The 15,274-nt window shown below is 32.8% G+C and overlaps 2 protein-coding genes across 13 annotated transcripts; both read right to left on the bottom strand.

Annotated features, from left to right (window-relative positions):
- Positions 1-1,270: 1,270 nt before the first annotated feature.
- On the bottom strand, positions 1,271-5,441 carry APK4 (adenosine-5'-phosphosulfate (APS) kinase 4). 12 transcript variants are annotated; one of them, XM_068609226.2, is made up of 8 exons: positions 4,297-4,480; positions 4,075-4,182; positions 3,819-3,959; positions 2,924-3,073; positions 2,719-2,837; positions 2,503-2,587; positions 2,290-2,336; positions 1,271-1,755 (listed from the first exon to the last, which is right to left on the bottom strand). In XM_068609226.2, the coding sequence occupies exons 2-8, from the start codon at positions 4,076-4,078 to the stop codon at positions 1,657-1,659; spliced, it is 645 nt and encodes a 214-aa protein (XP_068465327.1). In that variant the 5' UTR covers positions 4,079-4,182; positions 4,297-4,480; the 3' UTR covers positions 1,271-1,656. The 12 variants fall into 12 exon arrangements, with proteins under 12 accessions (XP_068465327.1, XP_068465331.1, XP_068465334.1 ...); XM_068609230.2 differs by having other exon boundaries at positions 4,081-4,191; XM_068609233.1 differs by having other exon boundaries at positions 3,819-3,942; positions 4,081-4,191; positions 4,297-4,464.
- A 6,317-nt stretch (positions 5,442-11,758) lies between these two features.
- Positions 11,759-14,979, bottom strand: LOC137808225 (Phototropic-responsive NPH3 family protein). The gene is made up of 4 exons (XM_068609238.2): positions 14,638-14,979; positions 14,451-14,520; positions 12,747-13,235; positions 11,759-12,665 (listed from the first exon to the last, which is right to left on the bottom strand). Exons 1-4 carry the CDS (start codon positions 14,778-14,780, stop codon positions 11,991-11,993), a joined length of 1,377 nt encoding a protein of 458 aa, XP_068465339.1. The 5' UTR covers positions 14,781-14,979; the 3' UTR covers positions 11,759-11,990.
- Positions 14,980-15,274: the final 295 nt, after the last annotated feature.

Raw genomic sequence — 15,274 nt, forward strand, 5'->3', positions numbered from 1 at the left:
TGATTAAATAAGAGTTAAGAGAATATGAAGGAAGTGTTGTATTTGTAGTTAAGCAGACGCAAGGATTAAACTGTACTCTTCTGCTTTACTTTGCTTTGTTAATTCCAGTTTTGCATGTTTCTAGTCCTGTCCCACTTTGCCCTGTCACTGCTTTCTAAATAGAAAATCTGGCTGAATAAGATAAAACTTAGGAAACACCGCGGAAGCAGCCCTCGTCTCTTTATCTGCTGCTTCCATGTTCCCAAACCAACAATCCACAATTTCCCTACCCTCCTCACAATTGCAATATCGTTCTTCAAAGATGCCACATTTGCTAGCAATGGTGGTAGACGGTGTTGGAGGCTTCGTCAAAACGCTGTGGGCACTACAAGAACGTCGATGGTCCTACACTTTTGACGCTGTGGCCTCAGCTGTGGTGTCCGTAACCATGACACTGGTCTTCTGCTTCTTGTCTATCCGCAATAGTCATAGATATAGACGAGGTGATATGGTATTTGCCTTTGCCTCTTTCTGATGTAACCATTCTCTAGTAACCAATAAATGTATGTTTCTCTTGTTATTCATTTTTTAGTCAAATTCTGAATAATCATACATTGGCTGCCCCTGATACCCATCACTATTGTTTGGCTTATTGCCATCACAAATCGTGACTAAATCAATTCAATTTTAGTAACTGTAGTGGAATAAGGTCTGGTGGTAAAGGTCACATTCTTTGGCATTAATGTGGAGTTCTTCTGATCAGATCGTGCAATACTTTTGAACTGCGAAACATCCATTATCCATACACCCCGCTTCCTGTTTTTTGGTCGGAGCCTATTTTCCCTCTGAAACTGATTTTGCATTTTCTGGCCAGGTTACTTCCTTGTTCAAACTGCATTACGAAAATAGCAATAAGGTTCACCAAACCATTACTACGCCTCTTCACCAATTCATAAGTACCCTAAGCCTGGGATTCTCAAGAATTTACGTTTTCTAAAAGTAAGCTTCCCATACACTACATCTATATTGAATTGATAGTTTTCAACTTTTTCAAGTGTAACTCTTTACTTATAAGTTAAAACACACGTCTTTCTATACAGACAATTCCTAAATTAATAAAATTTGCTAACGTTGGTTGAAAATGAAGAATTATATTTAGTGGGTCACTTCATTATATCTAAAAATGTATATCCCTTGCTGTGCCCGATACAGAAATGTCGACAACAAGCATTCCCAGTGTTACCAGTTACCATTGCGCAATTCTTGGGATGACACCGATTTTCACGCTCGCTTTACATTCCACAACAACGAATTATTGGATGAAAGATGCAAACCAAATACAATAATAATTTGTTACTAGGTGATTACCAATCGGCGGTAACTCCTTAGTCCTTCCCCATGGTTCTCTCTACCTTTTCTTATTTTGTCCTGAAGCAGATTTGCAGGAAACGATGATTTCCTTACTGCTGGAAAGGAGAATTTACTGGGAACACCATTGACCCAACGAATTTCCACATGACATCATTTTAATTTAAAACTGCCATGTAGAGATTGGCTAGGACCAAGGAAGGAACAAGTTTTTTTGCGCCAAAACTTATATTACACACAATATAATAACTATAGGTTACAAGAAAGGCCCCTTTAAAGCAATCAACAAAGAAAGGCTTTAAAATGAAGTCATGCCCTCAGGTACCCATTCTCCTCCAAGTAGGATATCACAATTTCAGCCATATCACTGGGAGACTTACAGCCACTTCCTTTCTGTTGTAATACAATCTGCAAGATGAAGAAGGCCCAGTCTTTTAAAATGAATATGAAAACTGGAACTAATAAAATGGAAAACAAAGATTGAGAATCCCAGAAATGATAGTTCTGGTGAAAAGTTTCAAAAGGGAAAGTGTGAGGCTAAATCTGGCTTATATAGTAAATCAGTAAGCTTATGATCTATCAATCCAATCTAAGTTCAGAGAAAGCAAAGAAAAGATATTAAAAGAATGAAAAAAGAATAAACAACCCTGTTCAGAAGACAACAATTTTTCCCTTCCAAGTTGGATCCTCAACAGAGAGAACTAAAATTTCAATTATAATAGGAACAGTATTTGCTATTTGGTAGTTAAATGAATGTTGAAGTTTTTACACTGCTTTTACCAGTTAATGGCAACTCTATTATTCGTTAACAATGTGTATGGTTGATGCCAACGGTGACTCAATGATTGATTAACACAGGGTTTTAAAGTAATCAGTAATAGATATTGTTGGTAAAAAAACACGTGCAAAAAGGCCAACGCAAAAATAGCGACAAATACACACCTCACAACTACACGGTGCTTCATATGGATCATCTATACCAGTGAAACCTGCACCGTACCAAATAAAAAATTCAGTCCCGTCAGGAGAAGTGATACCCCTGAATATTGATTAGAAAAAAAGAAAAATAAACATGATATATGTAACCGAACTGATGATGTTAATGTAGTTGGATAACGGATCCAACATTACAGTGAAAATTTATATCAAGATAACCTTTGATCTTTCCAGCTCGAGCAAGCTTGTAGAGTCCCTTTGGGTCCCTAGCTTCACACACCTGTAGTGGAACGTCTATGAAAACCTGCAAAGTGTAACCTTTGCATCAGCGATGATTTAAGAAGAACCTTTTCTTGTTCTATAGTTGTACAAATACTATTAGCATAGGCCATCTACGCGGATTATTTGGATAACAAATAAAAATATTAATCTTACCTCAATAAAATCTCCTTTCGGAAGTAGTGCTCTACATGCATCTCTATCCTTTTGGTATGGTGATATTAAACTAGTGATGCAGATAACACCAGCATCTGCAAAGAGTTTTGCCACCTCACCTGCAAAATTTTAAATCGCGATGTCTGATTATTAATAGAAATAGACAACCTTACTAGAAGATATAGGAGAATCTAGAAAAACTCACCAATCCTGCGAATGTTTTCTGACCGATCTTCTGCTCTAAAACTAAGATCATTGTTTAGACCATGCCGAATATTGTCACCATCAAGGATGTATGACAGTTTCCCTCTGGAGTGCAAGCTTCGACTCAAAGCACATGAAATAGTGCTTTTTCCTGCAATTAATAATGATTAAAGGGTAACTGATCTCGGGCTAAAACAATTTCAACTTTTATTTCACAGGAACAAGTGTTGAACTAAAGCTGAGCTTGATTGAAGGACAAAATTGGTAGACCTTGGTTGTAAGATAAAGTAAAAATCAGTAATTTGCACTATCGAGATTTCAACACCGTAACTTGCCAAGGCAATTTTTCAGTGCCAAAAAGTTTATTCATTTGTCGGAAAGAAAAAATAGTAGAACTATGTGTTGGATGATTGTAAGCGTCTATTATGGGTCTATATTAGCGCATGCCAAGATCAGTTAAGAACTGTGTCTACAATTCTAAATTATTAAAATTGAAGAGTAACTAATGTGTTCCTTTCTTGACATCTGTGATGTCAATTGTCCGGTGAAAAATTATCAATAGTAGTTACAAATAGATTATGACACTGCAACATTTGAAGGGTCACGTATATAACAACATTAACAGTAACAAATATGGAGCACATACCAACACGAATGGGCACTGTTTCTACAATCACTGAATGTATTACATCAGACAACATATAACAAAATCAAAGGAAGCATAGCCAGAGTTACAAACCAAATCACCTACAGAATGGGAATCCAAGAGGCATTTAAGATATAGGCGGAAAAGAAGTGTGGACTATTCTTGCTCAGTGCACAAAACCATGTTCTTTACTAGATTAAATGAACTAATCAGACTTTCAGATTCAAGAACTATCTAAAATGCCACAAACCTGATCCACTGAGGCCAGTTAGCCATATAACGCAGCCTTTTTGCTGAAGCAGCTGCTGTCTATCTTGTTTCTGAATTGGACAGTCATGCCACATAATGTTTGTTGAGTTGCCAACGTTTGACATCTGGGGGAGATTTTTACCTAGTTAGATAATAGATTGGTTAACTCGGAAACAATTTGAGCCCAAATTCCCCGAAGAATCATATATTCATTCGCTTCAAAGGGAGACAATAAATGAAGGGGGAAAGTCAACTACCCATACGTATGCATCAATATTCAATCCTCACAATATGCAACAAAGTCAACGAGACTTCCAGTTCCACTCAACCAAAATTCAACAAAGAAATCGTCTGTTTCACTTAACCTAAAAAGGCTTAAAAAGAACATTTCATGCCTCAAAAGATGAACACGAATAAGAGCAAAAAAGTAAAAATTACCTTTTTTTTCTATTATTTATGTGCACGATGAAGATGCTTACCAGAAAAGTAACCTTAGTAGGCTTTATCAGCTTTCAAGAGCCACTCAACAAGAATCTGTTCGTTTTTTTTTCCAGGAGAAACAGATGCATCGATTTAAATTGAATGTTCGGCACAGTATAGATGAAAAAAGTTGCTTGCTCTGCTACACGCCACTGAATTATGATTATGACCCACGTAGCTGAGCTGTACAATTTTTAAATGGTTCAACACGAATTTCTTACCTCGCCGTCTTTTCTAATAATTATATGGTTGAATTAGAATGATCGTGACCAATTTAAACAGACGCATTTTTATTTGTAACTTTTTAAAATAAAAAAAATTAAGATTCCGAATGTATCTAAATTCCTCTCCGCACAGTATAAAGAAGCTATTCGAAATTTATCTACAACAACGACCCTTATAATTTGCATTTCAGAAAAAGACATTAATTCCAGATTCCAGATCTTGATAGTGAATAAAACGAAAATCGCAGTACCAGAAAATGCAGTAGCACGATCCTCTGTGTCCGAATCCTTCTTCCCCTTAATTGGCTTGAACCAGTCATCGATCAAAGAAGCGCCTGCGTTCTCCTTCGCCTTAATCGGCTTCGATCTCGCGTGGAGGACGAAGCAACTGCGACTTCGGTACAATCCACTGACATTGATTCCTCGTAGCTTGGCAAACCCTAGCGTCTCCGCCGCCGACGACGGCCCGCTTTCGATTTTGCGGAGTAATCCGGAGCTACACGGCGGTGGCGGTGCTTTGGCGGTGATCATCTGCGGCGGAGGAAGAAGAATGAGGCGGCGAAAATAATAAAAACAGTCTCTCCGTAACCGTTTTCTGTTATGGCTAAGGTTTGTATTTTATATCTAAAGCTTAGTGAGGATTTGATTTTGCATTTTACGGGTTAGCAATGGCAAAATGAAAGCAGTGGAGGACAGATAACAAATACACCTCATGTTATTTGCCACCCCTTCTCTATCGTTCCCTATAGTAACAAACAACACATTTTCCAACATAATCAGATAAACTTTAATCTGATTTTATAACTTTTAATTCCTTTAACAAATAAAATATGAAAACCAAACAAGAAAAATCAAATAAAAAACAATTACATTAATACAAATATTTAGTTTTATTACGCGGCCATTATCAAGAGTTTAATAAAAACACAAAAAACTGCAGTGAAGCGTGTTTTTATTCGCGCGTGAATTGAAAAACCTTTTTTTTTAATTTTATATCATTGTCGCTACATTTAAAAAATACTTTTTTTCCCTAAAGTGTTATTTGTTGAAATTTCATATCAAGAACCTCAAAGACTCATTAAAATTAAATTTTCATCTAATTAAAATATTCTTGTCTGAAATATAACATCGTTAGAGTAGATTACTATATTTGAAGTACTTTAAAACTTAGAATAAATAACGAAAAAAATATATTTAAATTGTAATTAATCTTAATTTTTAAGGTATGTGAAAACATGTAATTGAACGTAAACAATTTAAAAGTGGTAAAAAAAAAATTATTTGAATGCATCAGTTAGTAATTCTCTAAACATAGATATTATTTCAATAATTAAATTAAATTCTACTCTAATTTTTTTTTTCTTAAATGAGAAAATTAATAAATATTCCTAATACTTGCAAGATACTATTAATACACTAGAGGAGCAGCAACGCGCAGACATAGTATTTTCAGTCAAATTCTATTTCAACGTTTATTTTCCTTCTTAAATGAATGAAAATTTAAATATTTATAACATTTTAAAAATATTAAGTACACTAATCCACCGTGCATAGAAAAAATAAAGCTTGAAAACAATAGTATTTCTCAGAGTTAAATTCTATTGAACTTTCTATATGAACATTAATAATGATGTATTTTTCTTTCTTGTCAGAGAATAAGGATTTTTAAAAATGGTTAAAACAAATTTGATTGGTGAAAATTTTTTAGAAGTATTATGTATTTTGTGAGTAAAAGCTTTTCACATCTAATTTTAACAAAATGTTTCCTTAAACTTCAGCTGAGGATAATTTTACAGGCAAGAATTGTTTTTAACTTTGAAAAAATTACAGTGAAAGTTAAACCAATTTTGTGGAAAACTTGTAAAAACAAATATTCTTGGTAAACATTGTTTTGAGCAAGTGATGTCGTGTCCCACACCAAAGCAATCAGGCTGCAAATGAGTGTATGGCGTAGATTTCATTTTTCTGAAGTTCAAATTGACATTCACTGGTAGCAGTGCACACCAATTATTTTGTGTGGAGTTGTCGATTCACTGGACGCCAATTCATATAAAATGCTTGAGATGTAACTTTAATGGGATTCGTGTACTCAACTAATTTCCTTTTTTAACCAAATAACTGAAAGAGAACAAAACACTGCTTATAATTGATAATTTTAGATAATGAATTGTTGTATGCATGTGGATTTAAACACGAGGACAATTTTTATATCTTTAAAATAATGTATTTTATACCAATTTATCAAGTCAAAAAGCCCAACACACACGTTTTTCTTTTCACTTACTAGACATGTGTTTATGTGAGATATATCTCGACAATCTAGGGGGAGGATTATGATATTAATTCTTCATTTAGTAATATGCGTGTTGAAGGGTTTAAATTATAAAAAAAAAACTTTTATAATGTCCAAGATGAATCATCATAATGCATATAAAACTACTAATATATTAAAAGAAGGGTTTTTTTTTTACTATCATGGGTTATTTTTTTTTTGTTTTTATCAAAATGGGGTCCGTTTAAAAAAAATTATAAATTTAGGTAAGTCGTGCCTAATTGGGACGACTTCATATGCAGAAGTCGTCTCAATTAGGCATGACTTTTGCCATGTCATACTAAAATCGTGTCAACTTGGCACGACTTCTGCCCTGTCATAATGAAGTCGTGCCAAGTTGGCACGACTTTTGCCATGTCATAATTTTTTTTTAATTTTAGTGTTTATATATTGTAGTAAGTTATGTAATGTTAAAAATTAATTTGATACATAATTTTCTAAGAGTGTTAGTTTTAAGGAACAAAAAATTGGATAATTGTGTATGGATTATGTTTATGTAACTTAAAAAAATTTTGTTCATTAAAACTAACACTCTTAGAAAATTATGTATCAAATTAATTTTTAACATTACATAACTTATTACCCATTATATAAACAATAAAATTAAAAAAATAAAATAAATTATGACGTGGCGGAAGTCGTTCCAAGTTGGCACGACTTTTGTATGACAGGGTAGAAGTCGTGTCAAGTTAGCACGACTTTAATATGACGGGGCAGAAGTCGTGCCAAGTTGACACGATTTTAGTATGACATGGCAGAAGTCATGCCAAGTTGGCACGACTTTAGTATGACATGGCAGATGGCGTGCTTAATTGGGACGACTTGCCTAAATTTGTAATTTTTTAAAACGGATCCCATTTTGATAAAAACCAAAAAAAATAACCCCATCATGGTAAAAAAAACCTAAAAGAAGCATTCAAAATGGAATATTAAATAAGAAGCATTCTCACACTTATCTTGCAAGAGATCCCACCTTATAAAAAAATGATTTTGCATAAAATACTCTAATAATGGACAACTTTCTTATCAATCACGCTAATCATACATCGTGTTTGAATCCACTGACTTTGATTTTGTTGTAGTAATAGAAAAGAAAGGGAGATGCCTTCCAATGTCACGCACTCACAACACTATCTAAGTTATTTAAAATCAAAACTTCCAATCTTGCATTGTCATTAACAAACTCGTATTACTCACATTGGTTTTCCTCTTACCATTAACAATCTCCTTCTCATTGGTTTTCCTAAAGTTGTTCATTTAGTGAATGTCTTTATCTTTCAAAAGCTTTAGATGTAACCACTAGACAAATACAATTTAGGACATGTTTGCTTTTAAAAGAAGCACTATTCATATAGATGGATGTTTAATGATATTCCTCTTTTGGATTTATTGATGTTTGCAGAAGTGGAATGGAAGGATCAACATGAACACTGTTTTGAAACCCCTCTCAAATGAGAAGAATCCTAAAACAAATACATAAAGGGTGTGTTTTTCCATTTCAGAGTAAAAGTAATAAAGCAAAATATTTCAAACCTTAGGAAAATAAAAGAATGTATAACGAGAGAAAAACCTACAAAGGTCTTTGATGGAAATCTCCACCCAACCAATTTTCTATAGGAAATTCTAGTAGACCTGTAAATAATCATATTAGGTTTTTAAGTATGGAAAAAATCATTATGCTATAAAAACTGTCATATTAAAGAACTTGCCTCTTTCAAGTGAAAAACTTGGTCATATGTTATTTGAATGTGAACAATAAAACCACATTCCAATCATTGTGCACCCAAGGCAAAGCTACGACAACTCTGGGAGAGTCTACATCATGAATGGAGCTTATCTTCAAATGACAAATAAGATTTTATTCCCACTTATTTTGTATTAAGCTTCCATGTTATTCATAATATGAGTTTTTTTGTTGAGTCGAGAAAAAGTCTTAGATAAATTAAGGCTATACAATCTTTTGTCTAATTAAGGGTTTTTGACCATGATGTGTTTTTTTTTTTTTTTATCAAAATGGTGTCCGTTTAAAAAATATTTCAAATTTAGGCCAGTCGTGCCAATTTGGTTGGACTTCATATGCACAAATCGTCCCAATTTGACACGACTTCTGCCATGTCATAATTTTTTTTAAAAAAAATTTATTGTTTATATATTGAGTTGTAAGTTATGTAATGTAAAAAATTAATTTGATACATAATTTTTTAAAAGTGTTAGTTTTAAGGAAAAAAAAAATTGGATAATCGTGTATCACAATTATTCATTTTTTTGTCTGAAGTAATAATTTTTTTATCACAATTCAAATAATACATTTTTTAAACCTGTTTATTTTTTTTAATGTCATTTATATTAAAATATAAAAAAAGGTATAAGTACTGTAATTATTTTGAAATAATTAAATAATTTAAAAATAATTATATAAATTTTAAATAATTCAAATAATATAAATAATTTGTAATTATTTTGAAATAATTAAATAATTTAAAAATAATTATATATCCAATTTTTTTTCCTTAAAACTAACACTCTTAGAAAATTATGTATCAAATTAATTTTTAACATTACATAACTTACTATCCAATATATAAACAATAAAATTTTTAAAAAAAATAAAAAATTAAGATGTGGCAGATTCGCGCCAAGTTGGCACGACTTCCGTATGACAGGGCAGAAGTCGTGCCAAGTTGGCACGACTTTAGTATGACATGACAGAGTCGTGTCAAATTGGAACGATTTGTGCATATGAAGTCGTGCCAAATTGGCACGACTTGCCTAAATTTGTAATATTTTTTAAACGGACTCCATTTTGGTAAAAAAAAAAAAACCCCATGGTCAAAAATCCTCTAATTAATCCTATTAAGTTATTTACAACAATTTATAAAATGATAGTCTAGTTGAAAAAGATTTGTTTTCAATAAAATTTAGAATAATTAAAATAAAATAAAATATCTAATAAAAATAAATAAATTTATTGACTCTTTTTATTTTGACCGAAAGAAACTTTAAAACGTTTGAATTAAAATTTACTATAAAGATTAAAAAAACTAGAGATGTTAGTAAAACAATTTAATCCAAAAAAAAACTATTTTTGATTCTATTTTTATAAAATATGCTTTATTTATGGAATAAACATGAATATAACCACACACATGACAATTCTTTTGCACATATTTACCTACATGACACATATATTTTACACAAGCTTCATCACTTGACATTTATGTTCTTCAGAATTTCTATTTAAATCAAATTCGTATGTATAATCTTTTTGTAGATTTGTATGATAAATAACTTTCATTTTAAAATTTGTAATTTTTCTCCAAATATATAACCAATTCTTTAAATTCTAAATTCGGTAGAAAAATCTTGGTAGCTAATTAGATACTAATTTAAAAATTATTTATCAATAATAGAAACTAGTTTAGAAACCAGTAATTTTTTTTTTCTAAAATATTATCTAATTTAGTCATTAGCCAATAATTATTTTTGGTCCTTAAAATTAATTTTTATTTTATGATTTTCTTGTAGTGTTTAGTCATAAAACATAATGTTGTTTTCTTTTTTTAATTCTTCAATTAAATTTTCTGTTTTTTAAAGTTGACCTTTTTTTGTTAAATTAAATTATAAACAACTTGAAATAAACTTTTTAGAAAAATGATTTTTCTTTTTGTAGCTTAAGTTGTTGCAAAATACTGTACTGTCACAGAAACATATCTAAACAAAATAGAAATAAAGTTAGAAATGATATAACAAAGAAATAAAAAAAAACTGTTAAGTAATATTGTAAAAGCTATGCAAAAGAAAATGAGGATTGTACATTCAATTTTGTGTTGTCTAGGATGAAAGAAAGACAAACGGTGAAGTAAAAGTAAAAGAAAATGAGGATTGTACATTCAATTACACCTGTTTCTTATTTATTTTAAAAAAATGCTTTAAAAAAGTATTTTTAGTAAAACTGTTTTGGTTGAAATGGTTCATTTAAAAAAACGATGTTGTATAAAGAATCGCAGAGCAAATTATGGTGATTTTATAAAGTGACATAAATGACGATTATAACCCATAACTTTTTATTGTGTCTGGCTAAAATACTGTATATAACAAAAATATTTGTTTTTAACGACATACGCAATAGCATATTTCTATGGAGATAACTCTGATTAAAGTTTATCAAAATTCTTTGGATACGAGGAATGTGTTAAATTTTAAAATAGAACTTGCAAGTTTTTTAATAAAAAAAATAAGTATGTAGAGTAGGTATTGGTTTGGTTTCCCATGGGTTGTATTCTTTCTCTTTTCTAATACAATTTTATTCTGTAAAATGTATACACTTATTGAAATACAAGATATCATCTAGTTAGAATGTGATGTTTTCAAAGTAATGTTTTTTAGATAAATACTTTTAAAAAAAAAAGAAAAAAGTAAAAGTGAAGAGAGTAAAACACGATAAATGTGATTGAAAAAGAAAAAAAAATATAATAAAAATAAATGGGAGTAAAAAATGTGAAAGATAATATATATATTAGTTTACAAATAAAAAGAGGTGTGCTTATAAAGACTACTAAAAATATGTTATATAAAAGTTTAATTATATATTAATTTATTTTAATATAACACCAATTAGTAAATAACTCCTGGTCTAATATACTGCGTCTACACTATACCTTTAAAAGTAAAAAAAAAAAAAATACAAAACTTGCACTGATATAAAATTAAATGGAGAATTCTTACAAAGCATTTATACGCTTGAATTGTTGAAATATAGAAAAAATTGGGTATTAATTTTTTTTATTAAAACATATATAACTTGTCAAAACATTGGTTAAGTGAATTACTCCTTTTTGAATATATGATATTAGTATAGAAAAATCATTTTGCAATCACAAAATCTAAAATGAAGGAGGTGAAACATTATTTTAACAAATTTAAGGTTGGAGTGAATTTAATATAAAATTCATAAATTTATGTTTATTTTAGAAGCGAAAATTTAAAAATAAGCAAAAAAGAAGGTGTATTGTAGATGCTCTCTTCCACAATAGTTGAGATGGTAGGTTACAATTGTGAAGTATGTACCACAACAATCTTCAATTCCAAACTTATCTATACGTGAGTAGTAAGTAAGGAGCGTGGTTTGTTTCTGGAGTCAAGTTGAGGCTGAGTTTTGCACCCGAAACGCGTTCCTGAGTCCAATCATGAACCTCTGCCGAAAAGTCTTGTTCATTTTCGGATTCACGCTCCCAACATCCACAGAGAAAGAAGATCTCTTCCCCTGACGCTTCTCCATTCTCCCATCAAACTCAATTTTCGAAGACGAACTCGACCATCGTTCCCCCTTCTTCACTCTACCATTCTCAACCGGCACAAAATGGAAACTCGCCGAACGCTCTGACCCCAACACACCCCTCTCCTCTTCCTCCTCCTTCCCTTCGCATTTTCTCAGCACTCTGTTCATGCACCGCACCTCTTCTTCCAGGCTTCCAATGCGAGCATTCGTGGAATCCATCACTGTCTTCAGTCGCTCCGTTTGCCGCAGCGCCGCGTCGCGATGGAGGAAGTCCCCGAGCGTCATGGAACGGCGTCGTTGTCGTCCCTCGTTACTCTCGAATCGGAGTTGATGACGTTGAACTTCAGAGCTTGCTATGGCGATGGAGTGGCGAGTGTTGAGATGTTCTACCAGCACCGCTCGCATCACCAATCTCAACGGTATTCTAGGGTTTTGAACACACTCTACCAGAGCATCACTCGACAGCTTCGTGCAATCTATGCAACTGCATATACTACTTCTCTCTTCCTCCGTTACTTTCTCAAACTTGTTTTCCTTCACAAATACCAAATATGTCTCTAAGATCAATAGTAATCGTATAACTTTGATCAAATAAAAATGAGAAACGTGTTATACCTTAAAATACGAATCAACCATCTTGTAGAGGACGTCGTGGTTCTCGTACCTTCTACCGAATGATTCAGCCACAATTTGAAAATCTCGAGGCTGCATTTCATTCACCTCATTTAAACGAGTGATGCCATGAACTGAAACAAGCGCTTCAATGCATCTGCTAACGAGAGACGCCGTCGTTTCAGCCTCGGGAAGTATAGCCATGCACGAACGTAGAACCGTTAACGCCTGCTCTGGGTTGGTAAAAACGACTTCGCGGAAGCGCATTTCCGCCAAGTGGCTCAGGCCGTCAGCTGCCGTCATTCCCAGCATCTCCGACGCCGTTCTGATGACGGCGACGTTCGCCGGCGTCATTTGGACTTGGATGTTGTAACAGAATTCGGCTACGGCGGCGAATGTCTCGACTGTTATGTTTAACGGGGGAGAGATAGTGAGGTCCGAAGTTTCCGTTAGATGGCGCTTTAGGTATGAACTTTGTGAAACCACACGGTCCTGGAAATAAAGTAAAAACGGAGAACATCATGAGTGTCCATCTTTTCATTATCAGCACAAAAAAGTAGAGCGCTTATTTCTATGTAATTGGTAATAATTAAATTAAAGAAATGTCCCTACTTATTATTAGGATTAAAAAGCCGCGCCATGAAAAGCAATTACTGATCTAAAAGGGTCATGTCAAGACAAAACAGGGCGTCACTGAAGCTTCCCCAGCATACATGAAATGGATTCTTACATTATTACTTTCCACTCAACCAAAACTGATCATCACAACAGTGTTTAATCACACAATAATTTTATAATAACTGAGTTTTACAATAACTATTTAGTATAACCATATTTGTTTCTATGACCTAGTATTCATTTTACAATGTTTATGGGGTTGAGACTTCACAGCAATCAGCAGCATCGTCAACAAGCTTGGTCTAGAATTATGTAGATATGTTGCTAGCTGTTTTGCATCCTCAATTCATAGGGATTTTTCAGAAAATAACTTGCTGGGTTCCTCTAGATTTTAGGTATAGGAAAATGATAACTTAATGCTATGTGTTTTTAATAGGAAAATGATGTTTTGAAATCTCTTTTTATTTATATATGCATATATATAATTCATTTACAATCTTCTTATAATAATATTTACAAATTATTCTGCTTACTCACATATTTATATTATTATAATAAGACTGTGAAGTACTTTTATATCAAATAGGTTCTTCAATTATTATTAATTTTAATAAAAATAAGAACTCTTCAAGCGTAAGTGTCTGATGTACATGTGTTGAATTGACTATTGATGTAGGCATATTAACAACATCTTGACCTGAAAGGCTGAAAAAAAAATAAAGTAGTTCTTAACTTTTCTTCGGTAGCTGGGAGTATATTCCTATACCCTGTTCATAGGTTAGTCTCCTCCTTGATGGCCATCCAACATTGTTCTTATCCATCCTAATTTGTTCCACTGTCACTACCAATAATCAGGTCTGCATTTGTTAACCCTACTAATCGCAAGTATGTAAACTACAAATTCAGCCAAACATTTTGCTGACAAAATCCTAAGGTTAATCATGATAATTTGTTATTATGACTGTAAAAGTTTGGATGCGGGTTTAGGGTTTAGGAACACTGTAACCACACGCAAGCTTTTGATAAAAACAGGGTTGAAGTAAGACAGTAATATTAGTTGAAGAGCATGACAAGGGAAAATCAACCAACCTTGTGCAAACGAAAACATGTCCCTTGAACACGAATCAAGACATCTGTTTCACGGCCGATTTTCAGAGACCTGGGTGAATTTTTAATATTAAAATAAGAAAGTAAACGTAATTGGAGACCAAGGGGGAGTCATATGACACCCAGAGAAAAAAACGCGAGATGAATAATGAAGAGAAGAATTTGTTACCAGGCCTTTACTCTGGAGTGAAAGGATGGTGGAGAAGAGGAAAATGACGGCGAAGGGGAAGCAAAAGGAGAAGATGTCGATGAAAACTCGCATTCTTCCTCGTAGATGGTTTCAACTGCCCCTAATTGATTCAAACCCCTCATCTCTTTCTCTCTCGTTTCTCGCACTACGCACAGAAGGGCACAGTTTTTAAAACATTTTTCAATGCTTTTATCATATCATCATAAGTCTGGTTATTCACCTTAGTAAGAACCAACATATTGGTCATCATAATAAAAAGTTTCTATTATTTTAATGGTTTAATCAGTCCTTAGTCTCTACTTTTTCAGTTCTAAGCAATATAAAAAAAATAGTTCACACACAAGTATTTTATTTATTTATTTAAAATTGGAGAATATGAATGGTGTGAGTGCTTAACATCTACCTACAGAGGTTTGGAAAATAGTGACGAATTTGTGGTGAAAGGCCATAAATGAAATTTGGGAGTGGGAAGAAAACTTAATGGCACATGTGAGGACTCATAAATGCTCTCACATTAATTTCGCCCTTCATAAATTTCCCATCCAACTTTCTCGGTCGGATACCCAAATATCCTACTACAATAGAAATTGTTTTGATGCTCATTTAGTTTAATTTA

The sequence above is a fragment of the Phaseolus vulgaris genome, chromosome 3 (assembly GCF_051622355.1).
Source record: "Phaseolus vulgaris cultivar YP4 chromosome 3, ASM5162235v1, whole genome shotgun sequence".
Lineage (NCBI taxonomy): Eukaryota > Viridiplantae > Streptophyta > Magnoliopsida > Fabales > Fabaceae > Phaseolus > Phaseolus vulgaris.